General features: G+C 37.8%; 1 protein-coding gene across 1 annotated transcript; it reads right to left on the reverse strand.

Moving 5' to 3' along the window:
- Nucleotides 1-5,385: 5,385 nt before the first annotated feature.
- On the reverse strand, nt 5,386-17,098 carry LOC135472630 (metaxin-1-like). The gene is made up of 8 exons (XM_064752229.1): nt 16,998-17,098; nt 15,387-15,456; nt 14,960-15,036; nt 12,773-12,865; nt 10,625-10,804; nt 10,200-10,276; nt 8,796-8,953; nt 5,386-7,534 (listed from the first exon to the last, which is right to left on the reverse strand). The coding sequence occupies exons 1-8, from the start codon at nt 17,079-17,081 to the stop codon at nt 7,311-7,313; spliced, it is 963 nt and encodes a 320-aa protein (XP_064608299.1). The 5' UTR covers nt 17,082-17,098; the 3' UTR covers nt 5,386-7,310.
- Nucleotides 17,099-17,265: the final 167 nt, after the last annotated feature.

Consider the following 17,265-nt stretch of genomic DNA (forward strand, 5'->3'; position numbering starts at 1 on the left):
ACTGAGGTAAATTTTCAAGAGACCGTATTTCACCGGTTACGTGTGACGATTTGCCAGTTATCACACTGTCGTCGCTGATCTGGTCTTAATCTCTAAGTCGTACGTCTTTAGTTATACTGTATTCCTCCATAAACCAGAATTCTGCTGGTGGACGAAGCACCCCGAGGCCTAGTCCCTTTGCATTGTTTTAATATGACTGTATGTTAAATATGAATAAGAACACAGTACTTTTGAGTAATTCTAGACCAGTGACGTCTGAAAAATTGCAGTTAAATTCACTGCACATATTTTTTTAGCTAATTATACTTAAACCGTGCATGGTGCTAGGGGGGGGGGGGCGTGTAATTTACTACCAGTTCAGCATTTTCATGAACAGTTAAAACCCTGAATGAGGTAAATTGACAAGACGCCGTGTTTAACCGTCCACATGTGACCATTTGCCAGATATCATACTGTTGTAGCTGATCTGCTCTTAGTCTCTATGCTGTACGTCTTTAATTATATTATATACTCTCTTAGTTCTTTGGTAACTTGTGTTGAACGTTGTTTTGGAAATTAGCCTTGCTATTATTGACCTGGAACGTCCAGTTTTGTTGACGGCTGATACACGAATGGCGCCAAGATTTGGTACAAAGTACTTCACAATGCACACATGTCAAATCAAGACGTTTGGATATGCGATGATAGAAGGTTTTTGTCTGTCAGCAACCTGTGCAACCATCCACCATAATGTTAGTTGCCGTCGTATCAATCAAAAAACGTCTCCGGCCGTAACTGGGAAGGTCTGTCAGCAGCCTACGGATTGTCGTGGGTTTCTCCCGGGCTCTGCCCGGTTTCCTCCCGCCATAATGTTGGCCGCCGTCGTATAAGTGAAATATTCTTGATTACGGCGTAAAACACCAATCAAATAAATAAATCAGTCAATCAAAAAACGTCATTCAACCATCATTCAGTTCAATGAAATGAATAAATATAACGTGAAACGCAAATCACATAAACATGAATACGTGTAATATCTCATGATTTCTCGACAAGGTCTTCTCCTATTTCCCCATCAAGCAGGAGCAAGACACAGTCACACGATTGGTGCAAACAAGATTTTATCATCTTGAAAACTATTTTTTAGAAATATGTATTGATACGGATTGATCTCTGATTTCAAAATTTAAAGCATGGCATTAAATAACTAGCAAATAAATACATTCAAATGCTATGGCGCATTGCCGTCTTGTGTATAAATAGCCTCAGAGAGGAAGACGTGTAGCGTTAAACGAGAGCATGTAGGGTTGAACCTTAATCAAGGTTTCATCCCTGAGCCAATTTTAAGAAATCCTGTTCCGGAATGGTAAAACCAACACATCTGTGTGTCACGACAAAGTCCCCGGGAAGCCGACTAATTGTTCCCTCTGAGCTCCCCTTCCTGTTGGACCAGGGCTTTGAGCTCTGTCTCATCAGTTGATACATCCGGTGCCTTCGTCCACGGTCAAAGACAGACTAGAGACGCTCCTGATTTGACTTACTGGATTTAAGTTCATCCAACCGTTATAAAACAATTGGCCTGTCCCCGAGGTGAACCCTGGGTCACAGGCGTTGACCGGAAGCTAGGGCAGATAAACCGCACATTGGGGGAGGTCGGGCCAAATTAAACGCACGTCATATGGTCAACGTGCCACTGATTACGGCTGTCCATACCAATTCAACACACCCTCCAACAGTACCTGTTTTGGCCTTGTGAGACCCATATGCCAGTCTGCACCATATCAAAAGGCAACTGCATGGAAAGTAAAATCAGAGCAGCGACGATTGTCTGGTAGTTGGCAAATGTTCATGTCTAATTGGTGAAATAGACACCAATTTGCCTCAGCACGGGTTATATTCTGTTCTGTAAATGCATAACTAGTAGCATTTTCACACCATAATGCTGACCGTATTCGTATTAGTGAAATATTCTTGAGTGCAGCTTAATATTTACAAATTAAACAAATAAAGAAACAGTAGCAAATTGCAGGCCCCTAGCAACACGGTTGAAGCCGGATTACGTAAAAAAAGGGAAGAACTAGTGATGTTAACAGAAGAATATTACATGTCACTGGTCTAGAATTGCTCAATATCCAGTGACTTCATCACATTTAATACACAAACACGTTAAAACAATGCAAACTATGGGGATGCTTAGTTCACCAGCAAAATCCCGGTTAATGCAGATACAAAATATAGCCTTCCAAACTGTTTTAGTTTACATTACCTTGCACGTTCACATACTATAATATCTCTACGCTTTACATATCTTTTAGGTCAAGGGTCTGATAATCGCAGCTAGCCAGCACTTTACCGATTTGAGCTACCTTGGGTCGTCTTGTTTCCTTCATATTTACCAATTATTACTGCATTAAAGTAAGCTTAATCAATATTATTTAATATCCTCTAGAAAATAATACAGGGATGTACTTTTGTTAATTTCTTTTACTTTATTGCTTTATCTGGAGGGAAACACCACTCTTGGCCAGGTACTTGACAAACACCCTAACCTAAAGCCACATCCGAGTAAGCAAGAACTGGATTCGTACACGGTACCTCACTAATCAAAATCTGTACGCTGAAAAAAACAAAAGTTTATCATTTAAACATATCTCTGCAACAGATAATAAACGTGCTTAACAAATTAGTGCCTTTCAGTAAATATCGGACTCGTACCTGTACTATTTAGAACGTTAAAATGATTCCAAAGTTTCAAAAAGCTATAATTTGATCAATTTTACACATTTTAGGAAATTCATAAACTGTTTTGAATGGTAACATTTGCACTTATTATAATGAACGCTTACTTTTAACTTGCTCAAGGTGTGTTTATTTTTCAAATATACGCGTATGTTTCATAAATATATTGATTTATTTTATAAATACATGCAGTATTTTATAATTGCTCGCTTTTATAGTATAAATGCAATAATTTATGTAGTAAATTGAATGGGTTCATTGCTTAAACGGAGTGTTTTAAACTTTTCAATGTGTATGATCAACATCAAAAAGCGATCTTATTATCAATTGTTGGATAAACATGTATAAGTGTTCAACTATTAAACAAAGAGATGTTTAAATGTTAAACATTTGTTTTTTGAGTGTAGGGACTTCTCAGGCCAAAACCATTGGTGCCCTTTGCCAGCCAAACAGGACAAACGGATTGGTATGTGTGATTGGTGATAAAAAAATTTCACATCTGCGATGCGATGGTGGTAAGCTTTACGGGTAGAGGAAACAGGAGAGTCTGGGGTAAACTACCGGCCTTGGACAAACTTTCCAATATACGATATACATTTATACACATATATATGACACTTGTTATTAGACACGAGGTCATCAACGAATGTTAGACTGTGCTACACATGAAACCAACGTAAAAAATAATGTTAATTTTATCAGTTATTATGTTATCTGCTATAAAATGTTATGGGTTATTACAACTAATTACTGTGCCATATTCAACACAATATCTTGCTCGTACCAGGACGTTGAATTAATAGAATAGGTAAGTGGATAACGCACTGCAAGACAAACAAAATCTGGTACAATAACATAACGCATCCTAACATCACTTGGACAACAGATTTTCTGTTAAATTTAAGATTGGTTTTGCGAGAGAACATGTTTTAAACTTCACCCAAGCCCTAAATTCTCGTGTCTTTTCCCACTGAACAATGTCACTTCATTTTTCGACATCAGCCATGCATAATTTATTTAACGTATTTAACTTCTCAGTTCTTTGACTTATTTATTTGATTGAAGTTTTTAACCGGATACTCAAGAATGTAACACTTATATGACGGCAGTCAGCATTATGGTGGGAGGTTACCGGGCAGAACCTGGCAGAAACCCAGGGCCTTCCCAAGATTGCAGACAGTCACTCAGTTATATGTGCAGAAGGTTTTCTTCATAAATATCTGAACACCATGGCAACTCCATGAATCTAACAAACTTACAAATAGGATATAAATTTCAATGAATAAATTCCTACAGATATTGTGCACTCAAAGGGTGAAGCTGAACATAATGCATGGCGAAGCGACGATCTATCGAGGTGTGCCAAAGTACCAGATAACAAACCCCTCATTGAATTTCAAATTATACAGGCCTTTTTCGATTCCCATGTCGAATACACTAATGTTTTACAAGAAGTACATGAATGGATCAACTTACAGAGCATATACGTTTTGCGTAGCGTAGACTTGTGCGTGTCGTGAAATGCCATCGCATGCAATCCAGTGTTGTGCAATGTCCAAGACATTTTGCTGTCCACCAATTGTTTTCTTTATTTTCATCGAGAAAAGTCTCAGTGATGAAATATTTAACGCACTACCTCGCTGGAACGTTATAGGCTGGTCCATTTGTATTGTTTTAATGCTATTGTTCGTTAAATGTGATGACAATAAAGTAACTCTAGGACAATGACGTATAATAAATTACAACTAACATGAGTGTATTTTATCTAATTCTGCTTAATCCATGGTGATAGGGGGCGTGTCATTTGCTACCATTTAAGCATATAATTAAAATACAGTTAGAACGAAACTCTGAGGTAAATTGAAACGACGCCGTATTTCACCTGTTACGTGTCACAATTTGTCAACTACGCAGTCGTCGCTGCCCTGATTTTACTTTCTATGCTATACGTCTGTAATTATATACTGAATTAAGACACTAGATAGAATATCCCCTTCGCATCCACAGCATCTATATGCTGTATAACGTTTCAATTAAAGGAGTACAGACTAGTACTTGGTCTGTCCTCCAGTCCTGACTGAACACATCGCTTAAAAGGCTCAAATATTTCCTACATGCAGTATGAAGCCTAACAAGGAATACTTCATTTACTTCCTGAGCGTTTCAGTTAAAGGAATACAGAATCGTTTCTGATTGGTTAATGTAAGAGATGGGCAAGTCCACGCCAGACTTACCCTAAGCTGAATTTTAGGCATGGCAGATTTATATTTAACATTTCAAAGCAAATGATTTCACTATCTACCTGAACTTATGGATAAGCTCATAACAGAAACATAGTTAACAAGTTTTCTGCTTATACACTTCAAATAACCCATCCAACAGCCAAAATGCACATCCCAGGTCAATTATCGCAAGGCCAATTCCCAAAACAACGCTCAACACAACCATCATAGAACTAAGAAAACACATTAAGTATGTGCAACAGTCAACAGTTTGCAATGATGTTGGATAAGATGCAAGGAATGTTCAGGGCAAATGAATTAAGAGGCCGAATCACACGTTTTCTTGTGCAAGGCCCTGTTCCACATGGCAATTACAGGCTACGTGAATTTTAACTACCATGTCTTTAACATGTGTTGCCATGGAAGTTAGAATCAACTCTGCCGATATACAATGAATGCGGAACAAGGCTCAGACTGAGTCAGTGGTGAAGAATAGGCAAGAAATTCCAAGACAATCGTGGAAGCTAGTGGAAAGTGGACCATTATTCTTCTGAACAGGCAGACACGTGTCCCAGAGGTATCCCGCCAGTGAGACCAAATTGTCACTTGGTAATGTGTATGCGCAGGCTAAATCTTCCACGAATGACACGTTATGTTCCCTAACCTTACTAGTATCATAATGCAGAGGTGTTCTGCTGACCTACACCTTTTTACGTCCTTCACCTAGGGGAATGTTTCGAGCTTTGATTCACGACCTCTGTTGACACGCTCATCTTGTTTCAGGCCTTTTCTCTGGAGAACCACCAAGTTAACGAAGACAACGAGTTGTGGCTCCACAATAGTGTCCATTAATCATCCAGGAGCTACTGTCAAATCGGTCGTGGGATACGACTAACAACAAGCAATAAATTTGGTCTCCGTCACCGTGAACCAGAAACAAATTGGACATTTCTATCCCAAGCGTAGACAGATAAAAAGGCGATTAAGTTGGTAATCGCCTGGGTCCTATGTTCTAAACTGTTGTAAATACCAGATTTAACTTAAGTCAAGTCTTCAATTAAGTATTTAGCCCAAAAATAATTGCGTAACAGTATATTCATTACAAGAAACAACGGATGAATTAAATATTACAAAATAGATAATATTTAATATTCTAGCTGCGTATAGTTATACAACTGACAAACAAAACTTTACACACCATTCCTACATAATCCAGTCTCCTAGGCAGCGTTTATATATAGTTTCTGCCTTGATCATGACAGTTGGCCGCTCTTTTTAGTCTCCGCAACAGAAATATAACCTGACATCAAATACATGTACCAGCTTTCACTTCTTTTCTGTTTGATATGGTTAATGGAACAGACAACAAATACAGCAGATAATCGTTCCTGCTTACATTTATGATAGTAAACATCGGCACAAGTACTTGAATGAAATCAGCAACCAAGAGTATCCACAACGATGTCCGTAAACATGTACATCATATTAATGTAGTCAGGAAAGAATCTATCAACGCTGAAAAATCCTTACCCCCAACCCTTTAAAGTGAAACTCCAAATGAAACATTTGGCTCGGTCATATATGTATGGGAAGATTCATCAGTTGTGTCTCATCGCAAGACCGATTACCAAAGGTAGTGATATATGTCCCAGCTTTGAATGCTGAACAGTGTATGCTTAAGAACCATGATGTTTCATAAGAATGCACACATGCAATCAAATTTATACAATGACGAACTGGCCTCTGGTGTTGAAAACTCCATGGTCCCTAATATTATAACACAGAAAGCACTGTGACGATTGAAAAACACTGAACAATTTGTCAGATCACTGCTAACCTGCCGTCATTGCATCCACACCCTTGAATCAATCAGCAAACAAAAATGTAACTATTAAGTAACGGATGGAATCTCTGAATTTTCTCCCCACAACCACTCATCCCATAGAAGGCATCCATTATTCAAGAAAACTGCTTATTGCCTATATATGCAAATTAGGCAATGCTGAACTCACAAACAGGCACAGCACTAGTTCAGATAAATGTGTAATGAAATTGTCAAAGAAGCCTTTCCTTCAATGATGGCAGATGTTATATTTAGTTACACCTGTGGATCTGTTATATACATTACAAAGAGATTCACCATGGAACAAACCAGCAGATATAAGCCCTGACAAAACGTGACATTTAATAGCCATAAGTAAAGTATGAGTCCACATGGGTCAACACACAGATCATCGCTGAAGAAATATTATTACACTTGGTCAGGACTAGGTATTCATTAAAACCCTGCAAAAATACATACTGTAGACTTTGCAATCAACAAATCTCAGGCAATCCTAACTTATTCAGTCCTAATTAAATAAATTCCTATCATTCGTCATGGTCTTCTGAATCATCATCGAATCCATTCAAAAGTTCACTGTCCTCATCCGTGATTTCAATCTGCACCAGGCCGCTGAGTAACGCGTAACCTATCATGGCCGACAGGGCAAACAGTCCCGCTAGAATCATATTCCGCCGACGATGTGGGAAATCTAAACTCTCCATCTGCTGCTTTTTGGCTTCCGCTTCTTCCTGACGCTTCTTTTCTAGCTCTGAAAAATAAGCAATTTTCTTTTCCATATTCTGGATAAAATGAAATTTATTTTATTCATAGTTTCGAGCACACCGGTTCCTGGCAAGGAACAGGAGGTGATAAATAACATGGTGCTTAATGGGCGAAATGCTGATATTTGCCAATTCCTTAAGTACAACATACCACTGAAACTATCATCTTTGAAGGCTAGACAAATTTTGAATACTTTTCCAAAAAGAACTTCTTACTTAAAAGCCATATTTTTCATTTTTTATGCTACAATCTTCTTCGATGCCTATCGAACCTGGGATAAAGAGTGAGTTGATGATTGGCTCAGAGCAGCTATGACATCATTGCAAAACTAGGAATTTTTTTTTCACTGGTGTTTTGAATGGTCCTTTCCGACATAACCATTAATTTTTCGTCTATACAACAGTGGTCAGTATTATGGGAGGTTGAAACCAGACCATTCTTCTTCGCCAGGTATCGGACACAACAAAGCTGCACGCAACCCAACAGGGGAGTTTCTAGTTAGAACTCTTTTTATCACTAATGGTCAAATAAAAAAAAAAGTCCTACTTTACTAAGTGATCTGTCAGAAATGTTCATAGGCAATTACTTCCGGTTAAATATACTACAACAATATTATGAGCGTCTGAAAAATGGCTTCATAAAGTCATTTAAAGCAGTCAAACCTTGGAGAAAATTCAGGAGCTGAGCATTTATGCATGGTCCCTGAATGAAAGGGACCAACATTTTCAGCAAGTAACATGATGTTCTAGGTCTAGGCAACAGAAGATCTCAAAACTCCAATCCTGGACAAGGGTCAAATAATCAACAGTAGCATTAAACAATGTGATCCAACGAGAGCCCCAAATGATGTTCATACTGTACTCATTAACCTCATGATGGCATTAAGCTACTCAACCATACTAACAGCCATTATTACACTGTGGCTTGCAGCAATTTATCTGTATGTCTGTTGATTAGCACATTTACAGAAAAAGTTACCCAAAGTGTGGATGAAATTTTGTGCACAGGTTGGCCTTGGGCTAAGGCCATAAAATTTTGGTGGAGACTGAGGTTCAGTAATTTTTCACAAGATTCTTTACCACTGACAGAAAAGCAATGATGTAGTATTGTTCCTATGACTGTAGGGTGGGATTTTGTACATTTAGATGCATCAGAAGTTTCTGCTCTAGAAGTGCCTTCTAGTTATTATTTGCTGACAAACTGACAGTTGTCATTAGAGAAACAGCGAGAACTGAGATGTGAATTACCTTCTGGATCCAGAGGAAAGAACCTCTGTAGAACCCTTGTGCACAGAGTTGTAAGGTTCTCACATCCCCTAAGGTGGTTTTGTAACTGACTTCCCTGGAACGGAGCCTTAAGTAATGGAGCCAGGTAACCAAAGACCAGAGCATCCAGTGAGGACGGCCTGCCAAAACAACAATCAACAGTCCCTGTCACTACCCTATTTGCCGCAAATATTCACATGAAAAATAGCTTTTTATATTTCAGGTCAAATGTAGGTCAGAAAAGATTATTCTGGTGCTCAAACTTGCGTTTTTCCAGGAAGATATCCTCCTACCTCCCAAACAAACAAATTTCAAAGGTGACAAGGTTTAGGCAAAATTTTGAACTCGGTCATATTTGGTGGAATAAGATTTACATGCTAGAACAACATTCACCATAATTAACTGCCTAATGCAAAACCAGGTTACTACAACTTACACTGGAACAAAATGTATGTAAAAGATCACAAAGATAATATTTTCACCTTCAAGCACGTTTCACTTGTGGCAATAATGAAATACATGTACACCTATTACATGGTCTTCAAAAACTACCTTGTTCGGAAGATAAAAAGGGAGATAACTCAAACAGAGTAAAACCAGGTAACTGGAATCAATAGTACACTTTTAGCACTTCCGTTTCTCGGGAAAATGAGTGTATTTCAGGGTGTACAATCCTTTTTCGCTGCCAGTCTACCATTTCTGGCTTGGTATCAAAATGATGGAAACTTTGGGCTTTAATGATGAGTTTTAATGATGAAAGTCTAAAATTATGGGCAAGAGGACACAAGGAGAAAGGTAGTGATGAGGCTGCCAGTGATGTGCCCTTGGTGTTACTAGGCACTCCTCCCAGCTACTGACACAGAAAGGTCGAGATTTTGACAGTCAACTATGTCAAGATTTTCATAGCTTCTTTCTCACATACTGGGAAAAGTATGCTCTAAAACTTTAATGCCCATGGAATGTTTGGCGCTGAGTTACAGCAATAAACATTAACATAGTCGCTTATGGAAAATTAACAGGGGTCTAAGGCAACGAGAATATACCCACCAGATATGAGCAATAGACGACCTACTAACACACGGTACTCATGTCACCTACTCAGACATACAGTGGTAGATGTAACTGTACTTCAGTACTCTAATTCCTTAACCTTTTCGCATACTGAAAGAACAACTTTCTGCAACTTATGCACATTTATAAATAGATTTTGGAGACAAAACTACATTGGTTGGATTGGCTTTGCAAAAAGTATATTTTTATCAATCTACACAGAATAATGCCTTCAAAATATGCCTGAATAAACATGCTGCAATCAAGCGAAAAGGTTGAAGAATTACAGTATGTCAGTCACCAAAGGAGGCATTATTAAAACACAGCTAAACTTACATTTTCCCAAAGAAAAAATCTTGATCCCCTAACTTGTACGACAGATGATTTAAACACTCTTTAGCATCTTGATAGATCTGTAAAACAATAACAAAGAAATATACATCATTATGTTCCAGACAATAACACTTACATTCTCAACAGTGAAAAAGAGACCCACACACTATTCAGAATGACTTGCTACTGTTTTATCTGTTAATTTGTGGCAAATTATGACAGAACTGGATATTTATGATACTCTAAGACTATATATTTTCTTGTCATGGTTAAAATACTGTAATTCTATTATGTTTTTGGCAAGGATCCAGGAGAGTAAAAACGTTGGACTTAAACAATGTAGTAAAAAAAGCACATGTTTAAAACAACAAAACTTCAAAGCATTGATAATGAATTAGAATCTGTTTCTACGAAGAAATTTCCCTTACCTTTCCTTCAATGTCTGCATCATTTAAATTGTCTGTTCTTTTTGCAAGAAATATCCTAGATTCCGCTCTTCTTTGCAATTTACCAGGGATGTAGAAGTTAAGAGGAAAAGGTGCTGCCTTTGCATACCAGGGTCTGGTCAAGTCAACATAATTCTTCCCATCCATCCACCATGAATGTAACTGTTTAAAACAAAAAATACGATGACAAGGTAGCCCACATAAAGTTAATAATGCATCCCTTTCATTTTGTGATGTTGCACAACCGAAACATCACTCACTAAGCAAAACCATGCGCCACTGAGACAACTGAAAGCACTGCCATGTTATCAATTTTAACCTATCAGGTGAACTATTTCTATAATTTGAGAAGGCACCTCTAACCGCTGACGTCATGGGGATGCTGTTTTGCATTTCAGCCATATGTGCATGGTGTACAAGTGATGCAACACAACATTTAAGAATTCCAGATTAAAAGCTGATATATAAAGTTACAAAGCACCAAAAGAACCAAAAACCACCCCTCTTCCAAAATAGCTAAGTTATATTATTTGCTGTCTTTCCTTTTAACATTACATAAATGCCATTCATGATGATGAGGATATATTCCAGGTACTCAGAAATTAGACAATACCTTTATTTCTATGAGCAATAAATGTGATTCCACTTGTCTAATAAAGCAAACTGTGCAAAAAGTGATTAGGTGGTGACAGATTAAATAATTTCAAATTTACCAAAACCACATTCTATATGATGTACTTATCTGATGACATATTTATAGGTACATCAGTTTCCTCCTCACCAAGAAACCTTAAGAGAGCTTCATTAGATCACATTCTTATTACACACATCATCAAAAGGTAACCATAAAGAAAACTGAAATTTCAACATGGACATTTACTATTTCATGTATCAACTCCGTGGGAAGAAAATCAATGGTTCTACAGTGAGGATCCTCTTATAGATGATCCACAGGAAGTGAACAGGATGCAGGCAGGGATTGGAGATAAAATCAAAGGTGACAGGGCAATGCATCAAAATACACATCAAAAATATCAAACCACCTTTAATTTAGAACTGTCAGTTAAAAACAGTAACCACCTGACTTGGAAATCTTATAATTTCATATTTATAAATAATTATTTGATCAGTCTTTTCGATGTAAGTCAAGAATATTTCTTTCTTTTCCATGCACCCGATGGATACCCTAAATTAAAGCTAAAGTTAACACAATGCAAGCTGGAATTCAGCGCTTACCTTTTTTACTCATGCTCTGTATTCATTGGTTAAACACACCTGATCATATTTACTCTCAGGAACAAATGTTCTATGCAACACTTTTTCACACAACGTTGACCATGAAGTCAACCATGAAGAATAAAAATCTAGAAACTGCTGGATGTTACATGCAGATCAAAAGAATTCGAAGGTTGTTCTGAACAGTAGTTCTTCACACAAATACACTGTCATCAAGAGTGCTTACCCATCATTCAGATGTAGATTTGTGGGAACAAGATGAAGCTCACTGGCAAGGTACGTGACTCCCACCAGCGAGTGGTCAATGTTGCTGTTCATGTCACAGATGCCACTTTCACAGTGTGACCTTCACTGAAGATCACTTGTCTTCCGTTAATATTTCATCCAAGTCAGTCATCAAGTGTGGAGTTTGTCAGTAGCTTGCCAAAGGTTAAGGGTTTTATCTCAGCCTAACTCGTAAATATTTGTATGAGGTTTCTTCTCAAATAATGCAAAGTATCAAATCAACCTGACTCTTCCCATATGACTGCAGTATTGCTGACTAATATGACATAAAACACCAAAGCAAATAAATCATTTAAGGAGACTATACTGGAAATTTTTGGCAAAAAAATTGGCCCACACAATTCCAATCAAATGTTTACTACATGTATTGTTTCAGCATAGTCCAAATAATTACCTTTCACAAAATATCAGCCCATCGCATTAACCCTTTTTCAAAAATTTAGAATATTTTTCACACTATAAATATTAGTTGTACAGGTAAGAGTCCGATATTTACTGAAAGGCAATAATTTCAGTTATTCTTGGTAAGTACAAAAATTGGATACGGGTTTGTTTTTGGCAATAATCACCAGTATAGCCTCTTCAATATCCGTCTTAATATTCACTCACCACTGCAGGTAATAGCTTCTCTTCCAACATGGAGGAGAATGCAATCACATCAGCACTCTGTTTGTGGGTTAAATCAAAGTCAGTCCCCCAATTCTGTAGGAAGAGATGGAGAACTTTGTAAGAGATATTTCATGACTACAATTATCGTTGACATAAACGGTAACCTACAATAAGTATGCTGATTGTGGTAATAGTGGCCTTGTGGAACTAGACCCTTTGGGCCAGCTGTTTACAACAGCATTAGGTGTTCAAACAGATATTAACCTTGGTCCAGACTTTGACTACACCAATTTAATTGTTGTTTTACAGGCAGAATGCAGTAATTCCTCAACCTTTCCGCATATGAAAGAGCAATTTTCAGTGCAATTTATGCACACTTTTAATTTGATTTTAGTGACAAAATAACTACATTGGCTGGAATGGTCAGTTTCCTGGGTTTCACAAAAAGTACAGTTTTATCAGTCAACACAGAATAATATGCCTTCAGAATATCCCTGAACACCTTGCAAATGTGTGAAAAGCTTGAATTACAGTAAATCTTTTTCCAAAGTCAAAGAAGGGTATACCGTGTTAAAAACTGAAACTTAAAAATGTGGAATATTTTAACAATTTCCTCCTGATGACATGATCACAAACCTTTAAAAAATAGCAAAACCATAAAAATATCAAGATCTAACAAAATCAAAAAAGGTGAGTTTTTAGATTTATTTTCATTCCATTTTTGGATTTTTCAGCATCTTCTCTCCTATAAAACATAAATGAAAACTGTTGTCACCTTCACTGCGATTTACTTGTACATGCAAGCACCAACTTTATCATACACGTCTGATTTTGCTTCAAATACACTTACAAATACCCAGCCACTCACCAGTTTATCACTAAAAGATTATTTTTCTCTCTATCCAGTTCTGACAACACATTTGAACTATTTTTTTCAGATAGGACTGAAAAGTTACCTAATCAATGCTTAAATAGCCAATGAACACTCACAACGAGCTAAATAAAATAGGCAGATGAGTACAAACTTTCATTGTTCAACATGTTCAAACTGGAGGTGTGTCTTCATTAACATTAAAGCCACATACACAGAGACAGAAAGTTGACTACCCAGTTTCTTATCTCCAATGAAATAAACCAACCAACAAGTGAACAATAAATAGTCTCCCTAGTTAAAAACCCAACAAGTTCAGTAAAATTTGGCCTGTACTCATTTTTTCGCTTAATTCAGAGCTGCAGCTGTCACATGCTGTCACAGTAACTTTACAACAACACCTAGTCCATCTAGATGGACTCCGTGTGCTATTTTAATGTCAGTCTGACATTCATTGTGACAGGGAGTCCATTACAGCCTCTGAAAAAACACAGTCCCATCTCCTTCCAACTTATGTCAATCTACCTCAATTCCTCTGTTCATTTAAATGTAATTTTCCGGTGGAATCTTGAATACTATCATCGTAATTCATTATCCCCACTGATGAAACTAGTTAACTCACTGTCTTGTGGTAACACTGACTACTAGAGCTTTGGATGTATCGAGTGCCTCACCCTAGACAGCCATTTTGGAGCGTGACAAATGTAATGAGCACTGGCATTGAAATCCTCCTGAAAACTATTACGTTTCCACTGCCCTCTGTTAGCACAACTCCATTCTTCTTAATTCAATCCAGAAAGTCATAAAAAAGAACTTCTATTTTTAGTGAAGGTAAGTTTGGGTGCCGTCAGCGCAGACTTCATCAAGACAGGTTCCATGGGGTTAGGAGACTAGATATCTACAGTAAATTTTTGGAGAGGCATGGATGGACTGAAGTGTTACAAGGAATGTTAGAATTTTATTTATTTATTTGAATGGTGTTTTATGCCGTACTCAAGAATATTTCACTTACACGGCGGTGGCCAGCATTCTGGTGGGAGGAAACTGGGCAGAGCCTGGGGGAAACCCACCACCATCTGCAAGTTTCAGAACTTTAAACTAGCACAGTGGGTCCTTCTAGACAGAGCAAACCAACACCATGTTACCACTTATGATGGTAATGTCTTTTCTATTAGTCATTCTGGATGATGTTAATTAGTCATCTGTTTTCAGATTTATATTCTTTGATAGCAAAGGTAGCACATGGGCCTCTTCATGAGGAGAGAATGTATCTGAATGAAATTTGCAAAGTGTTAAAAGACGTCATGTCTCAGTACCTGCTTCCTCAGGTAGCTGAATATGTCAGGAACTGTCGTTTCTAGGAATTCTCTGTGATAAAGCACTGGGAAATCTCCTGCAGAGACAAAAATCAAAAAGACACATATCAGATCATATACATGTCCAAAAAAAATAGAAAATAAGGATCTCAGGTGTAGCATGTCAATCAAGATAAAGTTTCTCAACTATGACGGCCTTTCTTGGGGGCCTGGAAATCACTTCAGACAACAAAGAACTGGTACTTATACAAAAGAAAAGTACCGTCAGTGTACTTTTATTTTTCTGTTCCATTTTAAAAGAATAATAAGATTCCCATCTTTTATTTCATTGTCACAAAAAATGCAATAACCCAAGCTGGCTTCTATAAGTGCATCACAAAAGCTGTCAAAAACAATAGTTTACAACAGGTTAGCTTGGAACTCTTACCTGTTGGTGACCAAAGAGGGTTGCCTGATTTTTTTACTTTCACTGGTACACCAGAAAACTTACAATATGCCTGCAATCATAAAAATAGTGAACATGGAACATTTACTTACATTTAATAAATCTGACAAAGATGACATATTATGCAACCTTGTGGTTAACATAAAATATGATTCATGATATGGCTTACTGGTGTTAAGAATTTTGCCCTTATAAAACAGCATTCAGTTAAATGGTTGGAGAATACCAGCCTTCTCGGAGTAAACTACCAGCCTTTGGCATACAACTGATAAGGATTCCTCCAAATTTAACCCCAAATTCTACCTGTAGAGCTACCTCAACTTGTAAAACAAGCTTGTGACTTTGGCAGACCCGTGAAACCCTACAAACTTCATGTACAACCATATAAACTGCACAGCCAGGAAGGATAACCACTGTCACCAAGGCCCCAATAACTCTAGTTCTATGTCTATAACGGTGACATACTACATGTATTTATTTATCTGACTGGTGATTTACACCGTACTGCCTTGCATTTGAAAAGGTGACTTGGCAAAGTCAGAATTTACATTCATGTTTCACAAAAAAAATCAGCTCTTAACGGATTAACCAGGCAAAAATAGTAATGAGGAACAATAAAATAAGCATTCTTTTGTTGAAGTAAGACACAAGAGGACAGCAAACTGGATCCAATATGTTCTGAAAATGTGACCTCTTTAAAATGTTTTTAAATGGCACGCTGAAAAGAACAAGCAAAATCATTAGGCGGTACAACAGTATGGCAGATCTAGGCAGATTACCAGAAGAACATCTGAGGGACACAAAAATTCCCTGCCCATGATTAGGACTGAATCAACACCTATGTGCTCAGTAACTTAACGATGAATTTTTACCTCAACTGTGCAAGTCACAAAACAATTATGTAGAACAATGTCTGCGATGTCACAGTGTTGCTATTGTAAAGTAGCACAGTCTTTAATGTGACTGAAAGCTGAAGAAAAAATATTTGGCATCAATACAGTGCGGTCAAGCTGCTGCTATCGGACGTCTGACAGGTCCCCATTAAACTGTTCGTATCAATCTAGATTTATTTCGACTAGACCGCTGAGAGAACGACACCCCCACCCCCTACTTCTGTAATGTTTATCGTACATAATAGAATTCTCATTCGTCACATTCCAAATTTACTGCATGTTACGCTTTTGGTGCTTGCTGTTCCCTGTGTCAAATGTTTCACGTGCTCAGTGCATTGTGATGTTGTTACAGAGGTTCAAGGGGAGGTAACTTCAAGCAAAATCCGCCGACTACATGCTGCACTCCGCGCGAAATAATCATGTTTTTACCGCTGCACTAGTGTAAAATTACGGTGTGCTCGCGCTACGCTGCACTACACTGTAAGTGTTCGCAAAATTAAAAAGGAGTGGTATTATAAAGGTGTCTTCCAAGAACTTTGAAGACATTTACCTTGCGCAATGTGTAAAGACGCGCATTTTCGTGTGGCGGCTGACGAAATGTACATGTTTTTTGTGCATTGTGTACTGATGTACACTGCAAACATCGGAGTGCGTGAAAATGCCAAAAGCCTCTGGGTGAAGGGGGAAAAAATCAGTTTACCAGAACTGCCAGACAATTGGGGTCAACAGACGGTAAACCCCAATCACCTTTCCACACGTCCACTTGTATCACGTCGTCTGCCATTTTCGCCTGTGATTCGTTTGACCTTTCAAGCGGAAGGACAAGATATGACAGAGCAGAAAGTTTTTCTACTGCAGGGATTTGCCCTTGATCAAAACCATTCTTGGGTGTGTTTTATACATTCCATTATTGTATTGTAATTATATATTATTGAAATCAGCATATTTCTTGGACGAATATTTCACGA

The sequence above is a fragment of the Liolophura sinensis genome, chromosome 8 (assembly GCF_032854445.1).
Source record: "Liolophura sinensis isolate JHLJ2023 chromosome 8, CUHK_Ljap_v2, whole genome shotgun sequence".
Classification (NCBI taxonomy): domain Eukaryota; kingdom Metazoa; phylum Mollusca; class Polyplacophora; order Chitonida; family Chitonidae; genus Liolophura; species Liolophura sinensis.